At 44.4% G+C, this 17,732-nt stretch overlaps 1 protein-coding gene across 1 annotated transcript in view; it reads right to left on the reverse strand.

Annotated features, from left to right (window-relative positions):
* The window catches only part of ATP8B1 (ATPase phospholipid transporting 8B1), a 496,708-nt gene that overhangs the window by 71,587 nt on the left and 407,389 nt on the right, over positions 1–17,732 (reverse strand). The window contains exons 22-23 of the mRNA XM_086960445.1: positions 17,165–17,453; positions 1,775–1,998 (exon numbers count right to left, since the gene is read on the reverse strand). Coding sequence (XP_086816571.1) covers positions 1,775–1,998; positions 17,165–17,453 — 513 coding nt within the window. The remainder of the gene's footprint in view (positions 1–1,774; positions 1,999–17,164; positions 17,454–17,732) is intronic.

A 17,732-nucleotide genomic window follows, 5' to 3' on the forward strand; every position in this document is an offset into this window, starting at 1 on the left:
CATCTGAATCCTCAAAATCTTGGAAACTACCACCAGGCATGCCGACGAGGATCGCAGAGGTCTGGCTGGCGTATACCAAGAAAACAGCTCCTGCAGCGGAACAGGCCCCTGACCATGAAGGGCCCTAAAAACTAAGCATAATGCTTTCAAATAGATGCACTGGTGGATTGGCAACCAGTGAAGGTCCATAAGCGACAGAGAAGAGGAATCAGATCGCAGCAGAGAGAGAGCCAGCTTAGCAGCCATGTTCTGTATTCGCTGCAGCTTACCAATCAGGGTCTCAGGCGCACCCAGAAGTAGTGCGTTGCAGTAATCAAGCCTTCTTAAGAAGATACTACGCACTACCTCTGGTCGGGCACGGGCCGGAAGCATGGGAAGGATCTTGCGTAACGTGCGAAGCAGCATCATACAAGTAGCCACTGTTTTATTCACAAACGCATCCAGCTGTAAGTTAGATCCAAACATGACACCCAGATTCCGAACAGAATCTGCCGCCACGACGGTACCCTGGGAGGAGGTAGGCCAAAAGTCCGTCGGCAAGGGCCGTGGGGTGTGGTCCATGGAACAATGCAATATCTCAGTTTTTGAGCTATTGAATTGCAGAGAGTTTTGACGCAGCCATTCCGCAGTGGCCGTCATACAGCAGTGGAAAGACTCCTGAGACACAGCATCACTACCCTCAAAAGAGAAGATAAGCTGCGTGTCATCAGCGTAATTGATGACCGCAATACCAAAAGACTTAATCAGCCTGACCAGATGAAGGAGATACAGATTAAATAAAATAGGGCTGATAGCCGACCCTTGGGGTACACCCTGCCCTACTTTCTTGATGTCAGATCTGTAGGGCGGCAAGGCTACCACCTGGTGTCTATCAGCAAGATAGTAGACCAGCCAGTCCCGAGACAGGCCGGCCACCCCGATTTCCTCCAGTCTGCTGATCAGAATGGCATGACTGACCGTATCGAATGTGGCCGACATATAGAGCAGCACTAAAAAGGCTGCCTGACCAGAGTCGACTCGCGAACGTAGGTCGTCCAGAACGACCACCAGTGCGGACTCAGTACCATGAGCTGGCCTGAAGCCAAACTGAGCCACATCCAGGCAGATATTAGTCTCCATGAAGCTGGACAGGTGCTTAGTGACCAGTTTATAATATAATAATATAGTAATATAGTGTTTAAAGAATGTATACATCTAGAGGTGTGGCACCGCGGCCAGGGCGACTGACTCCAGAATCTGGGAATCACGGTTCGATCCCCGGCTCCGGCGGCAGGATAGCCCAGCACCATGTGACTCTGGGCAATAGCTTGCTTAATCTTCCCGACGGCCCCCAGCGCCTAGAGACCCTTACGGGTGATTGTGCGCTTTACAAATGTGGATTATTATTAATTCTCAAAACATATCTACTGCTCACTTCTACAATTTAGTATGGTCATTACTGTTGGCCTACAGGTTTAGGAGTTTGAGAAAATCAAACCTCAGTGATTAAGTGAACTCAATATTTACCCACACATAAAAGCTAGATGGAACAAACAAGTGCATTTCACCGCTAACAATGGGAATGGTGACTGTTGTATCTTACATATAAATCTATGTACGTTGCAGATGGGACCTGGATAGTAGTAAGCTACTCAAGTTCTTACTTTTCAAATATCTTTTTTATACAAAAGTCTGCATTTTGAATTCTGTGCTCAAATATATCATAAATGAAAACGTGAAATGCTTGCACTAGTTCAAATGTATTTACAAATTGCAAGCATGTAGAAGAGCTTACCTGGGCAGAAAATCCATTGAAGAATGAGAACCAAAAATGCACTAAGGTGAATGCAAAGTTTTTGTAGAAGAAATATCGCAAGAACTTGCACATCCTTATGTATGACCACCTTCCATGAACAAGAATTAACCGTTGTAAGAATCGGAACTGCGCAAAGGAGTAGTCACTGGACATCACTGCCTGCATTCCTTCCTGACCACTTATGCCAACTCCAATATGAGCAGCTGAAAAATAATAATGATGTTCAACATATTTTGGTTAAAGTATTTACACTATAAAACCTAAAAATGACAACTTTGTTACATAAAAAACAGAATAAATTATCCACTGTATGTTCATATCTAAGGTATTTCTCCAATATAAACCACACACATTCTAGTTCAGGATCCATTTTCTTGGTTTGTGACATGTTTTAGATCAGGATTGTATAAAGCAAATCTTGATCCATGACAGGCTTTCCTTATAATTTTGAAAATTGTAGACCAGTCTAATTTATATATTAAATGTAATTAGATTTATCGTAAGTGGGATTTATAAAAATCTGACCTGGATCTTGCCAATCTCAAACTATGCTGGAAATCCATTTTTGTTTATCTTCAAGAAGAATCATTTTTCACCCACATCTTTTTGTATCATTTGATAAAAACATCTACAGGTCTGAAATGGATATGGCAGGCTTGTCACTGCTACTATCGAACATTTGATTTCATGACCACAATGCGCTATACATAGTCTTATATTTGCATACATATCTATTATAGCGTTCTGTAAGCTCAGAGATAGTCCACGTGCCTCGCTGAGTATCATATTTCAGACCATCTTTTCATGCTCAAAATTAAAGGTTGTCTTGAATATTGGGATGAATAGATGCTACCTATCTAAATTACAAGGACTGCATCATTGGTACATCTTACTACCATGAAATATCAACATTTTCTATCCACGCTAGGATCACAGATTTGCAAGTCTAACAAAAGGGACACATTCATGATGGTCAGAAAGGTGTTATTCCGGTCTTTGGCAGGGGATCATCTTGTTATTTGCTGATTTCTGTGTTGTAGATTATCAGATAAACGGAAAAACCCATGATAGAGTATTAGTTCATGTAGGGAACAATTATTAGACATTTTCCACTTCCTGGGCCATGAACCTTGACAAAGTTCCCAACAGTGTTATTAGTAGTACAGAATCAGGGCCACATCCTTTAATGCCCTATCAATCTAAGCAACTTCACAGATACAACTCCGGACATAGAAATATTGGTCTCTGTTCATCAGAGAGGACAGCAGGCAATACTTCATTATTACAACTGCAGAAGTTGAACTCTGAAATAAACGGAATTGTTTGGAAAATAAACCTGCTCCTGTCACTCTCATTCTATTGATCACCGATGTTCAGCAGGTATTTCTCAAGCGTCAATGACTATAAGCTTGTCTAGATTCTCTAAATAAATCTGTTATTAAAAGCACAAGATACCAAAGTCCTTAGTGGGAGCAACTTCTCTGAAATGAATAAAGTCTAGATACAGTACACTGCACATTTTAGCGGAGAACCATAAGCAACTGTTTTCTCTGACATACATTACAGGAAAGGGGGTCCAGACGAACACAAATTTCTTAAAATTAACACCATTGAGAAATAAAAGAGCATGCTATGCCACTACCACATCTCATTTGTTGAGACTAGGTACTATGAATCTGAAGTGTATCGAGCAGTCTACGATAACCAGCAGTAAGGCACTTTAGGAAACACTGAGCATAGACCTCATATGCTCAGGAAATTCAAAATGTGCCTTTGCGTTCATCTGCTTACATTGCAATATATGTTTCCCCTTTCATCCAGAGATAAACTGGTACAGGTATTTGGGGTGTCCTGTACAAAAGTGAACCTCAGAACCACAAAACAGGTTCAGACATTAGCATATCTGACATTGGTGATTGTTTTCAGGTGACTCACAATGTTAGCCAACATAAAGCACCCGTTATGAAACAGAAGAGAAGATTGCAGCATTTCTGACCCTTGGATCCAACCATAAGTACCCCATATTAAGCTGGTTATTGTTCTGAAATATATTGACAGCATAAAGAGCATACGATTAAAAAAACATGTTATTTATTAGTAACAATATTTCTCCTTGGCAATAAGACATAATATATGAAACTAGTGTTTGAGAACAACTGAGACAGTAAGCAATACCTCCTATAGTGTACAGAGTGTAAAATACAAATATTTAATCTATGACCTCAATATTTATAATTTTTCTTTGAAAGGTGCAAGAGGTTGATATTTGAAACTTACAACGCCAACTTTATTTTTATAGATAAAACTCTACATTTTCCAGATTCCTACAACACCCTTTACCTTATTTATTGTTAACTAAAAGGGAGTACTTAGATTCCGTTTTGTTACTTCATTAGTACGGTCTACATTATATACTTTTAACTGATTCCTGTTGGATTAGAATGAGAAATGCCATTTTGCTATTTATTTTCTGCATTATAGCGGTTTTAGCACTCGTAAGCAAAAAGAAAGCCAAACTCCTCCATATTTGTTTTGTTTTTTAGGTTGAAACCTATCAAGCAGTGCAGAGGTCTAGTTGCAAAGACATTTTAGTTACATACTACAAGCTTTACTTGGAACACATTCCACCCATTGTTCACCATTCGCTTTGTGGTTTGTAACATACATTTGCTTGCTTTATTTGTTTTAGGCTGTCTAGCATACCTTTGTCTCTTCCGTGGAGATTAGCACGTTTACCACATCTTTTACTGTCTCCTTGCCTTTTTCCATGGTTGCTCACTTTCTGGGAAATTATTTGGGATTTTTCATGAGTCATTCCATGGAAGAGGTTTTTTGTGTCCTATCTTTCTGCTTGAAAGAATGTACTCCTCTTTTCCACTAATCGTACATGCCTTTGAGGAACAATGTTGTGTCACATCAAAAAAAGGGGGGAGTAAGAGGATATTCTGGATTCATCCTCCTGAACAAGTATTTCATTCAAAGAATAGAAACTCAGCAATGTCACACGAAACAACTCTGCTGACGAAAAACAAGTTTTTTTGAGTGATACCCTCACCCACCAGGGCTACCCCTTGGTAGCATGCTGCATCACCGGGTCTATACCGTTCCACTATGGATGGGGTTATGATGCGACCTATGGACTATGTGGGAGTACTTCATGATGTAAGACAATGACAAAGAATATGGGAGTGGGGGATATTTTGTGCTGGAGGGCAGTTTACAAATACCTGGCTAGTAGGTAACTCAAGCTGTACCCATATTGGCTCTTCTTCAGGACCTCAGGAAATTAGTTCTGTGGTCCTAGTGTTCACACTATACGCACACTGAACTAGGAGGAGTGGTACCAGGGAATTCGTTTCTGAGGTCTTGAAGAAGAGCCAATGGGGGATGGCTTGAAACAGGTCTGCCTTTAAGAAAGCAGGTACATAATAACCTCTTTTCCCAATCTCACCACCCCCTTTTGTATAACCATACCGACTAGAGGTAGGAATAAATAGGATACCAAACGAGCCATATCTTTTGAAACTACACTCCAGCTCAGGTCTGTATTTTAAATTATCAGGCTGCAGATAGCAGAGCCTGATAATGAGCAGTACTCAGTCAGATTAATGACCTATGTGGGTCACATAGGTTCAGAACTGAAGCATTGAAATATTTATCTCTTAAATAAAAGTCGTTCTCATCTCAATGTTGGAGCATGAGAACAAAAAGATAATTCTGAATGCTTTTAAATGAGAAATTGAAAGTGTTGATTAATTTAGAGAAAATTAAAATGAAAGTGTTGAGAATTATTTGGTTAACTCTTAATTTTTATTCTCTTTTTTCAAATTGTCACATTTAGAAACAGCAGTCATCTTGTTGGCTGTGGCTGGTAGACAGTACCATATTTGTAACTGAAAAATACAGTAAATTTCTTTTAAAATGGGAGAAATTTACAGGGAAGAAAAATGTTTCTATGAAGCATTGCCTTAATGTTTTTCTCTACTTTAAATTAAGCCCTAATGTTTTATGAAGCATGTTTCATCACTTTAAAGTTCTCACATTTAAACAAATGAATGTATTTTCCTGTTATAAATATTGTACCATGTCTATAGGCCACCTGCAGTATTTAAAAAAAAAAAAATGTTTATTGGCATTTGAAAACCGCAATATTAAAACAAGACAATGAAGTACAGACATTGACATGGTCCCAGATATAACATCCACATATAGCAGTGCAGTAATCATACATTGTAGTCACTTCCTGTAGAAAAAGTGGTTAAAGCAGCTAGTATCTCAAATATTCGGGTGGTCTCGCTCACGGAACAATGTAGTGCCCTGTAATTGCCACACTGGTACTCAAGTGGAGGGGAGTAGGCAGAAGGGAAATGAGGGACTATTTATGTTTTAGATCCTAAATCGTCGTGATTAGTCACAGTCTGTGGGTTAGTTTCATCATCATCAGGGGACATCGGGGTGGGTCTCCTAGTCATATATGGGGTCCAAAAGTTTTTGGGTCTGTTGCGAGGTGGTAGTAACTCGCTGTAGTTTTCTGTTTGAGTGCAACAGTACAGCATGTCCCTGGACCACTGTGTTAATGTAGGTGTTGGACCGCGTAGCAAACAAAGAGCAATACAGCTCTTCGCTAAGAGGAAAGCCATATCTACTAGGCGTCTGAGTGTCTTAGGGAGTGATTTGGAGTAGCCCAGTATAGCTAGTACCGAGTCTGGTGATAACGCCATATCCGTAATTCAGTTAATTTCGGCAAATACCTCCCCCCAGAAGTGGGCAATCCCCGGGCAGTCCCATGTCAGATGAAAGAAATCCGCATTTAATATGCGCATCTTTCGCATTGAGGGCTCTTGCGCAAGCCATATCGATATAACCATTCAGCTGTATAGTAAACTCGGTTGAGGAATTTAAAGGGGACCAATCAGTGACGTCCAATGAGCGAGATTTGTTTGGTACTTAGGCAGCAGTAGAGCCACTTATCGTCCGTCAGTTCTACCTGTAGAACGCGCTGCCATGCCAGACGTGGATTGGTGTATTCACCTTCCCTAGCTGACAGCGTAATGCGGTATAGTCTAGACACTAATTTGGCGGGCGATTGTGCATTAATAAGAGCGGTCAGGGTCAGGACCTCTAGAGGTTCCGCCATAATCTCTTCAAGTTGATCCCCGAGAGTGTGTCTTACCCTATGAAACTGGAATTTTGCCAGAGGTGACTGTACTCAGTCCCCCCAAGCAACATCTCCCCAGGGGCAGTCGGTGCCATCTGCAAAGAGGTCTCCTATTGTATGTATACCCAATGTACACAATGCGATTATGACTCCCCTATCTCTACGTGGAGTAAGCCAGTGGCACCAATGAAGACGGACCAGTGGCGCATACAGTATATTACCGGCTTGAGCGTCTAGTAAAGAATGCCAAGCGTGGGTGACTAAGTTCAGAGAGTCCAATATGCCAGTGAGTCTGTCACGAGGCAAGAATAGTAGGGCTGGGAGAGGTCTGGGGTCAGCGACTATGGTTTCAATCTGGCTGTGTGGCACCTTAGAGGGTCCATGCATCCAGTAATATGCATGAGAGCATTGGACAGCTCTATAGTATAGTTCTAAGTCGGGAGCTCCTAGGCTCCCCATCCTATATGGCAGCGTCCGTATCTTCCAGGCAACTAGTGGCTGTTTTCCCGCCCAACCCAGACGAACCGTTAGTGAGTGCAAACGTTGAAAGAATGTTTTGGGCAGGACCATGGGTATATTCGTAAAGAGGAAGAGGAGGTGTGGTAGAACAATCATTTTCATGAGAGATACCCTGCCCATCAAGGTTAGGTTAGGTTAGGTTAATGGCATTTATTAAGCGCTTGGTTGCACAGAGAACAGTGCGTCCCCGCGCTGACAGCCCTACCTACATCTCTTCAGCTTAGTTCACAGAGGGTGAGCCGGGCCTGCTATACTGAGTTTAACTTGGGGAAAAGGTGGGTTTTCAGCTTCTGTCTGAACCTGGTTTCAGACAGCTCCATCCTTAAATCGATGGGTAGGTTATTCCAGTCATTGCTAGCATGGTGTTTAAAGGAACGTCCTCCCATCCTTGCTCTATGTATCCGAGGTGCCACTAAAAGCATACTGCCCATCGACCTCAGAGGACGTGAGGGGCGATAGACTGGAAGCAGGTCCTGAAGATAAGGAGGTGCTTTTTTGTGAGCTATACGGTGGGTTATACACATGGTTTTAAATTTGATTCGTTCCTTTATTGGGAGCCAGTGGAGGGAACGTAGTGCATGTTTCCCAGAGGCTCTCCTAGGGAGGTTAAGGACCAGCCTAGCGGCTGCGTTCTGGACGCGTTGTAGCTGTGCTAGGCCTTTTTTGCTTTTCAAGGATAGGGGGAGGCAGATCCATCGGTCGACATCAACTTCCAGTTTGGAGATGGTAATTCTCCCGCAGAATGACCTCGGAGTCCATATGCAGATGAACACCTAGGCATCGCAAGGCATCTCTGGTCCATTGCAGAGGATATTCCGGTTAAAAGCGGTTCGTAGCCGGAGTGAGGAGGAACATAATGGACTTGTTCCAGTGGACATTTATACCTGAAAGGGAACCGAACAGGACCACCTCTCATAGAACCGGGGAAAGGTTAGTCCCAGGGTCTCTAACAGAGCAGTGTCTCGTCCGCATACGTAGAAACAATTAGCCGGTAGTTCTGGAATCGTATGCCCCTCTGTCCGTGGTATTCCCTTAGAGCGCAAGAAATGGGCTCCGCCGTCAGGGCGTATAATATTGGGGACAGGGGGGCAGCCCTGTCTTGTACCTCTGCAAACCTGTATGGGGTCAGTGACCAGAGATCCGATCCGAATGCGGCCTGTGAGCGAGGAATACAGTATCGCAAGAAGTTGTAGGAATACCGCCCCAACTCCTTTTCGGCTAAGGACCTGTCTCATGAAAGGCCATCCAACGGAGTTGAAGGCCTTTTCCAGGTCTAAAAAGACCACAATTGCAGGGACCTCCGGACGGGTATGCTGCATAGCAGCAAAAACAGTTAGCAGATTGTAAGTTAAGTTCTGACTAGGCACAAAGCCAGCCTGCTCTGAGCTACCAGAGTGGTGACTAGCGGGCTAAGACGATTGGCAAGCAGCTTCGCGAAAATGTTCGCGTCCACGTTCATGAGAGGTAAAGGCATATACGAGGCGCACTCATCCGGATGTTTCCCCGGTTTGAGTATGGCTACCAGATCGCCTCTCTCATAGTAGGCGGCATCGTTCCCGAGATGCATATATCCTCAAACAGTGTAAGTAAGTGCTGGAGCAGGAGATCCTGGAACGCTTTATAAAAAGCAACAGTAAGACCATCACTCCCGGGCGCGCTCCCCGCTCTCATCTCCAAAAGGGCCAGGACTCGCTCTTCCCGCTCGATCGGGCGCATTAGGAATTCACGGTGCAAGTTGGAGAGCCATGGGAGTTCAATGTGTATCAGGTAGTCTAGTATGTGTTCGTCTGGGCTGCAGCCGCAAGAAGAGTAGAGCATAATATTCTCTGAACTTCTCCGCTACCTGGGACTCCTTAAGCAGGGGGTCTCCCGGTTGCAGTTTAATGTCTGGTATCGCAGTTCTGTTTCTGCGTTGCTTAAGGATTTGAGCGAGGACTGTCCCTGGCCGTTCGCCCTCACCATAGGTTCCGTTGGTGGCATATTTCCTGAGGTGTTTTTTTTCTGCGTCAGCTTCCTCATGATGTTCCCAAAGTGTCTGCGCTAGTTCTAGAGTAAGCCCTTCACTCTGGCCCGTCACGTGGGAGGACTCAAGGTCCTTCAATCTGCGCTCCAGGGTCGCTAGTCTGCTGCGTATCGACGCAAGAACCCCAGCATGTTTGGAAATAGTGAACCCCTCATATATACATTAAAAGCCTCCCAGACAAGTTGGAAGGAGTCAACAGATCCCATGTTTGCCTCGAAAAACATCTCAATTGGCACGGCTAGCTCCTCCCTAAAGACCAAGTCAAGGAGAGAGTATGGCAGAAAGCACCATAAAAATGGAGGAATGCGTTTCTTGGGAGAAGCAAGTGTTCGTAATAGTGATGAGTAGGTACAAGGGAGTATCGTGCATGCGCGACCATGTTGCAGTAGGGGTCGTGAGGCGAACCAGTAGTCTATTCTTGTGTGGATATTGTGATGTGCGGAGTAATGCGTGAAGCCGCCTTGGCGTGTGTGTCTATGCCACCATACATCACACATATCGAACCTCAGAAGGGACGTTTCCACGACTCTAGCTGATGCCGAGGGGCGTCTGTCTGGGCCGTCTGATGTGTCTATAGCTGGGTGCCTAGTAAAGTTAAAATCCCCCCCACCGTATATGATGTAGGGCGTATGGTTGCATCAAAGTCGTCAGGTGTGCAGTCTGGATGGTCTTAATTAGGGCCGTAGACAGTTAAAATGATAAGTTCTAGTCCCTTCCCACAGCATTTGTATAGAACAAATCTACCCTCTCCGTCCGTTTCGAAGGGTGTCCGTGTTATCGATGTCTTTAGTTTCACCCATGTCATGACCCCCCCTAGCGTGGGAAGTAAAGCCCGCGGTGTGGACATTTCCCAGCAGACTCTTAGTGCATAAGATAGGGCTATCCGGGTGAAGGTAAATCTCCTGTAGGAGTGCAATATCGACGTTATGTTGGTAAAGGTAACTTAAGATTTGCAGACATTACGATGGTCGTTAAGGCCGCGCACGTTCCAAGTAAGCAGGACCAGCGAATCAAGAGGGTCCACAGTAACAGCTGTGTGTCAGGCATATGGGAATATGTAGTTGAGAGGTAACAAGGATAGTCCCATCAGAACCATGTCACGCCAAAGCTGCACAAAGCATCTTAATACAACAAGGGATACATCTAAAAACATTCCCAACAAGTGTCCATCCCCAACTCGTGCCGATACTTGTCGGTGTGTACTTTGTAACAGTAATCACGCCAAGGCAGTAAGTAGCAGTAAGCATTGCGGAAGTGCACCAGTCAACCCCCCTTCGACCCGCTCCCATGCATGCCCAACCCCAACTTGGCTGCGGTACCATCCCACCCTCCCAAATAGAAAACCCCGCCCATTCCCAAACAACAAAACACATCCCAAGTGTGGTTCACGCAGAGTTGGATGTAGCTCGCAAGAATATAAGGGTGTGTGACCTCTAAGGGCCACTCTCTTTACCCCGCCATTAAGGGAAACTTCTCAGCTGCAAAATAGTGTAGTAGGGAACAACTTAACGAGGCCCTCAAAGTCATGAGCGCATAGTGGACCTAACTTTTGAACCAACCCCAAAAAAAACAAAAGCTCATATCAAGGTAAGCATAGCAGATCTATCTCCATCCCTGTTTGCTCATCAAACTAATGCTGAGACAAGATAGTGCATGGAAGGCTACTCAGTGCATACCCTCCCTATGGCGGAGCAGACTCTCGCTCTCTACATAATACAAGTAAAGCAATCAGACACTATACTAGGTAGCAGGAGGACTCAGACATAGGGGTTGTGTAAGTCCCACCTCAAACACAATCCCAACATAAATTTTCTCCGTCCATCAGTGACACCAAGCTATACTCAACGATTAAAGTCATCCTGTTGTGTTCAGTCCAGTTCGTCCATTAGACCTCCCAACGCTTCATCCATGAGTTTTCGCTCCTGGGAGGGCCGTTTCTCTTTCATCCAGTATTTCAATACTTTTTGTAAGGCCTTCGGGTCAGTGAAAATATGCGAGCACCCCTGCCGGTTTACTCTAAGCTTCACCAGATATAACATGGCGTAATCGGCCCCAAGTTCACAGAGTTGCCTTTTAATGGGGGCAAAGAGGCCTCCTGAACCTTGACTGTAAAGTCTGAGAACAGTGAAATTGTCGATCCCTCGTACCGCAGTGGTTGCTTCTCGCGAGCTAGTTTGAGTGCGGCATCCCGATCCCTGTAGTTTAGCAGTTCCGCTATGATCGGTCTGGGTGGTGCACATGGTGCTGGTCTCAGGCCGAGAGAGCGGTGTGCCCTCTCTACTACAAACATACTGGAGAAAGAGGAGTCGCCCAGTAGTGCTTTCAGGAGTTTTTCGATGAAGACCTCCATGTTCCCTGGATCAACAAGAAACACGTACAAACACAGCAGCAGACCAAGGTCAAGTACCTCAACTCCTTGAGTTTCAAAAAATAATCAGAATAAGTGCAACAACTTCCGGCATCCGCTGCTGAAAGGTGCCTATTTACAGTAAGAAATAAAAACAATAGGAAAGGCACTGCATAGAAGTCAGGACAAGTGACAAGTAAATATTTCACAAATTTCTTCTTTTTATTGAATTCTTGAAAAAAAACACCGGCACAAAGCCAACGCATTTCGTTCCCCAGTGCCATGGGAACTTCATCAGGGCTGTAACAATTACAAAAGACTAACATAAATATACATACAGTGTGACAAAGATATACATAATGAAATACATTTAAAAATAGATTAAAAGAACAACAAGTACATTGCTTGCACAGATGGCCCACAACATTATGTCACAAATGATTTGATTGTTAGGACACAACCACAGAAAGTTACAATACAAGAAAAACATTAAAAATGACAGTTCTGTAATGACAGTATGTCAATTGGTTATACATTCGGTCCTCTTTTGGAGAGACATATGAAGCTAAAATCACTGTACATTTGTACGCAGGTGGGAATGAAAAAGAAAAGCAAAAAGGGGAAACAGGAAAGACGGAGCTTGTTCTTTTAATCTATTTTTAGATATATTTCAATACGTATATCTTTGTCACACTGTATGTATGTCTCTCCAAAAGGGGACCGAATGTAGAGTCTTTCAGCATGCTTGTCCAGTCTTTCGACCATGCAGTCCATTCTTTAAGTTAGGGCATCCATCTTGGTGCCCAAGGAGGATATCCCGCCCTGTAGTTTCTTTTCCATTGTCAACAGGAGGCCGCAAATGTCTTGGCGTTGGTCTTCCATGACCTGTTCCTGCTCACCAACGCCATCCTCAGGGGACGATTCGCCAGCCTTGGATCGCTTCGGGTGAAACAGTTTAGATTTTGTACTATCCACTCGCCCCATCTTGTCTACGCTCGCAGACTCGTTTTTTTTTGTGTGGCGAGCAACACGATTCAGCCACAGCCACCGCAGGGGAGACCATGAGGCCGTCCAGTCCCACCTCGGGCCGATCTTCCCTGTATGATAGGGTCCCCAGTCAGCGATGCGGCGGCAGGGTATTCAAAATGGCGGCACTCCGCGCCCCCGGCTCGCGCCACCTTTACAGTAGATCTCGCACCATCCTTCCCCTGCAGAATGCAACTGGTCGCCGAGGGAGGGGAGGAGGCCCCCTCCAGAGGGATCCACCAATGGCGCCCAATGCAGCAGGCCTCAATTGTCTCCAAAAAAAAAAACAATGGTCCCCCTGCAAACCCGTCTTCCAAACCAGTTAGTGTTTTGCACTCTGTAGCCAATCCAACGTTTCATCGACAAGCAGCACAGAAGCAGTAATATCCGACGGCATGAACCAAGCTGGCTGTGAATGACACCAGGGTGATAGGGGCACAGTGCAGCACACAATGCTCAGCCAAGTGTTCCGCCACGATCAATAACGCCAGCGAGGAGGGGGGGGCAGGGGGAACTACACGTAGCCAGTCCAAAACGGGGGAGAGTTGCAGGGCCCGCTCAGTTAGCCTGGATGATCCCCCCCCTGGGGCTCACTCACAGCGCCGCCTCAGTAGCCAGCCAGTTTTCCAGTGTGCTCGGTCTCCTCACCTCCCAGGGCACCGGGCCGTAGATTATCGCCCAGTCGATCAGCCCCGCTCTCCAGGCAGCCAGCCCCGTCACCGCCGGTCACCAGGGGTAGCAGAGATCAGCCAAATATGTGCAGAGGCTATAAGGCCTAGCAGCGCCGGGCCGATCCCAACGCGCTGAGCGGGCCTCTGGAAGAGGCTGCAGGTCCAAGAAGGGGGGTCTCCCCCCTCATCAGGGCGCCCCGACGGGACTCAGTAGGGCCTCACTGCAGAACTCTGATCACTTGAGGACCGCACGCCAGCCTCATATCAGGAGCCCCGGGGACACTCAGCAGAGCACAGCCTCCGCTCTCACCCAGGTGCCGCTCTCCGCACTCTCGTAGGGCCTCTCGTGACCCCAGGCAGCCAGCCCCTCCTCCAGCAATCGGCCGCACCTCAGATGCCGGCAGAGGCGGACAAGCCACCAAATCAGCAGTATCTTCTCTTCATGGCTGGCACAGCGGGGTCAACCTCGGCAGCCAGTTGCCCCCCCCCCCCCCCCAAGTCGGGGAGGGGAAAGGAGGTCTCCGGGACTCAGCAGGCTCCGCGCCACACCAACTCCCAGCGCGCAGCCGGCCCAGGATCAGCAGCAGACCGCAGAGTCATCCAGGAAGCAGGTAGGCAAGTCAGTCTTCCTGCAATCGATATCCCAGGGGCTCGCTAGTCTTCGCTGAGCGGTATAAATGTGTTGCAGCTGCAAGATAATAGACGGATAGAGTGGCGGATTGACGGAGCTCTCGGCTCAAGCGGCCATCTTGGTCGCGAGTTAGCTCCGCCCCCCACCGGCCACGTGGAGTATTATGCCTGCTGTTTGTACAGACACTTTGACATGGGAGAAAATTATAATGATGAGTTTAATCTAATGCATATAAACAAAGTTAACTTTTCCGTTACATTTTCCCCAATTTCAAAGTGCCACATTTACACACAAGAGGCAGGTAGCACTCAGGGGCTATTAGACCCCCGCCATACTTATAACTGAAAAATACAGCCATGTTTTAAATTGGGAATAATTTAAAGTGCAGAAAAATGTTGCATCAAGTTGAGAAATATGTTCCTTATAAGGAACATTTCTGGAGAACATTTTTCGGCACTTTACAATTCATCCCAATTAAAAAATGTTTTTTGCATGTTTGTGTTGTACATGTAACGGTGCCACATATTGTTAAATGAACTCCGGGTTAAAGGGTCTCAATCACCCATACACATATATCCCAACACACCTGTTCATACATCCCCACAGACCATGCCCCATCATAGGACCCCTAGTCACAGTATTTTGTTCAAGCCACGGTATCAGCCTCCATGAACATTAGGTCTAAGGTCATTAAAGCTGGGTGAGGGAGTGCCTGCTAACAATGTTCAAGTTACATGGCCTTTAGTAGCTCATGACAATTTTCACTGATCAGAAGGAGCGCCTATTATAGAAAACGTAGGAGACCCCTGCTCTACATGCTCCGTAAGATTTTCCGCTGGATCCCCATCACAACTAGGAAAACCGTCACCGAAGCCCTCGAATCCAGTCGACTTAACTGCAGAAACGTACTCTATGCTGCAACCAAACAGCTCATCAAACGTCTCCAGACCATACAGAACACCTCAGCCTTTCTCATCCTCAACCTCCCCAAATGTATCAGCACAACTCCCCACCTTCGAATCCTCCACTGGCTCCCTGTCCAGAAGAGATGCCATTTCAAGCTGATGACTCATGCCTACAAAGCCCTCCACAACTTCGGATCCACCTACATCAACCACCATCTGGTGCTCCACTTTCCCACCAGGTACCTTCTCTCCGCCTCCCTCGACCTTGCACACATCCCTCCACCGAAGCCACAGTGGAGGTTGTTCTTTCTCCTACCTCGCCACCAAGTCCTGGAACAACCTTCACCTGCGAACCTCCCAGTTGCTCACAGCTTCAGGAAGGGGTTTAAGTCCTGGCTCTTCGACTAAGGCCGCAGATCCTTAGCACCGGGATGCCCTCTGGGGTGATAAGCCACAAAATACAAATAATGTATGATTGATTGAGCTTTTTCATTTCTAGTATGTCGACTGATTGAAACCTCCTTCAGGCCTATGGATCCATAGACATACACAGCCCCCATCGTAGTCCTGATCATCATTTTTTGACTTGATAAAAGATTGACAATGTGAAGATAAAATCTTCACTATGAAAAAAGTCCCATCTTGAATCCAGCCAAGAGTGAGTAGAAATGTTCTAAAAAGGATGCCTACGCTTTGGTCACATTTATGGTATTCCCATTCTCAAGTTTATCTTAATTTTTTCCATTGAATTCTCATAGAGGAAGAGGGAGAAGCCAATACATTTAGCGAAGCAATCATAGAGGAGCGAAGTTTACCCCTTCCTTTGTGTTGTGAAACCCGAGAAGGAGAGGGTCTAGATTCCTTATTTAACCCATCAATGACATTATACAACAAAAGAGTTCCTGAATAGAGTTTTCAACTTACCAGCATCATTCACATTAAAAGGGGTCTGATTATATTAAAAAAAAAGGGGCACAAGAAAGATGAAAAACTACTGAATTGGAAAAAGGGCTTAATGACCTTTTCTCTTTTCCTGGGTTTGATAATGGATTGAGACCTGAAGGACTGTCTTGAACATGAATTTCCAGAAAAAAAAGGAATTCTGAAGATTGACTACATTCTGCAACATTGACAAAAAATACCCCTTTAAACGTTTTCAAATAAAATTATTATTTTTACTAATGATGAAGCACTGAGCCCTTTTGGGGGGTGAAAATAATTTGTAGGGGACAGAACATTGTTACCTATATTTTGTTAGACTAGTATATTATAATAGGGTCCCATGTTTCCTTGTTAATGTTAGTTCCCAGCTTTTAGTCTTTAAAGAGCCTGCATATCCATTGGTCTTTAGATTTCATGGTAAACTTGGGCTGAACTAGATGTGTTTCTTCAAAGTCAATGGCATGTTCACACATCAAATAAAGAAAAATATACTCGAGGCCATTGTTTGCAAGACTCTTATTTGGTGAGCATACAGGAGAAGGGATGCAATATACAAAGTTTGCAAATGCCTTAATGATGAAAACCTCTCTTAATTGCCACACAATCTAGAAAAAGAAGGTAGAAAAAGTCTGGAAGACAAACAAAGAAAAGTTCTCATTTAACAGAATTTTCCTAAAATGGACGTTTGACTATACACATATAAATCATTTTCTTCACTTTTTTTTTTACTGTTCGCCCCAATATTTTTATAAACAGATTTTTCTCATTCATTTTCAATTCAATTTGGAAAAGGCTGGGCTAGATTGGGGGGGGGGCGCCACAGTCTCGGCTGGTTTCTCAGGAAAATAAACACAATTCGCTATTGAGTAGCGGCAAAGAAGTAGTTGAAAAGAAGGTGTTTCAAAAAGAACTATGCTGCTTCTCCTGTAATAATACAGTAAATATTTTTTTCAAATAAAATTTACATTTTGTTTCTTTGTGTGGTTTTGAGTAAAAAATAGCATATCAAACCTGTAGAGCATGAACAATGGATCAACAATGTCTAGGTGAATAAATACACGTCATGGTAATTCTACAGCTTTCCTCTGAAGCAACATTCACATCTCAGAGATAAATTATATGAAGTTTATCGGAAAAAGAAACTTACTTTTTATCATGTTAACATCATTTGCACCATCGCCAATAGCCAGTGTTATTGCCTTCTTGTACTTTTTAACCAGTTCGACAACCATTGCCTTCTGTTTTGGAGTTACTCGACAGCAGATAACTGCATTGCACTCACAAGCCAAATCTACAAAGCTTTTTTGCCGCAGTTCTTTTATTGCATCTGCTTTCATTTTGTCAACTAGTTCTTTTTGTTTTTCTTCTTGTGTTTTCGGAAATTTTAATCTCAATCGTTTCTTTTTTCTCTTTTTCTTTTCCAGAAGAATTTCATTCTGTGTCATAAAACGTTGATATATATTTAGTGTGCAATGACATTAACAACTTTACAGGTACATTTAACTATGTACTATGCAACAGCAACATTTCAAAATATGAACTATAAAAGACTACCAAATCTCCTGTACACTGGAGCTTAAAATATGTATCACTTATATGTAACCTAAACCATACCTACCTCATGCAACCTATACAATTTAGCAAACAGCACCACAACATACTTGCTGAAAATTTGGTTACTGATTGAGTGGGGGTGAAATCCTACTCAAGCAGTA

Source organism: Lissotriton vulgaris, chromosome 3_1, assembly GCF_964263255.1.
Source record: "Lissotriton vulgaris chromosome 3_1, aLisVul1.2, whole genome shotgun sequence".
Classification (NCBI taxonomy): Eukaryota; Metazoa; Chordata; class Amphibia; order Caudata; family Salamandridae; genus Lissotriton; species Lissotriton vulgaris.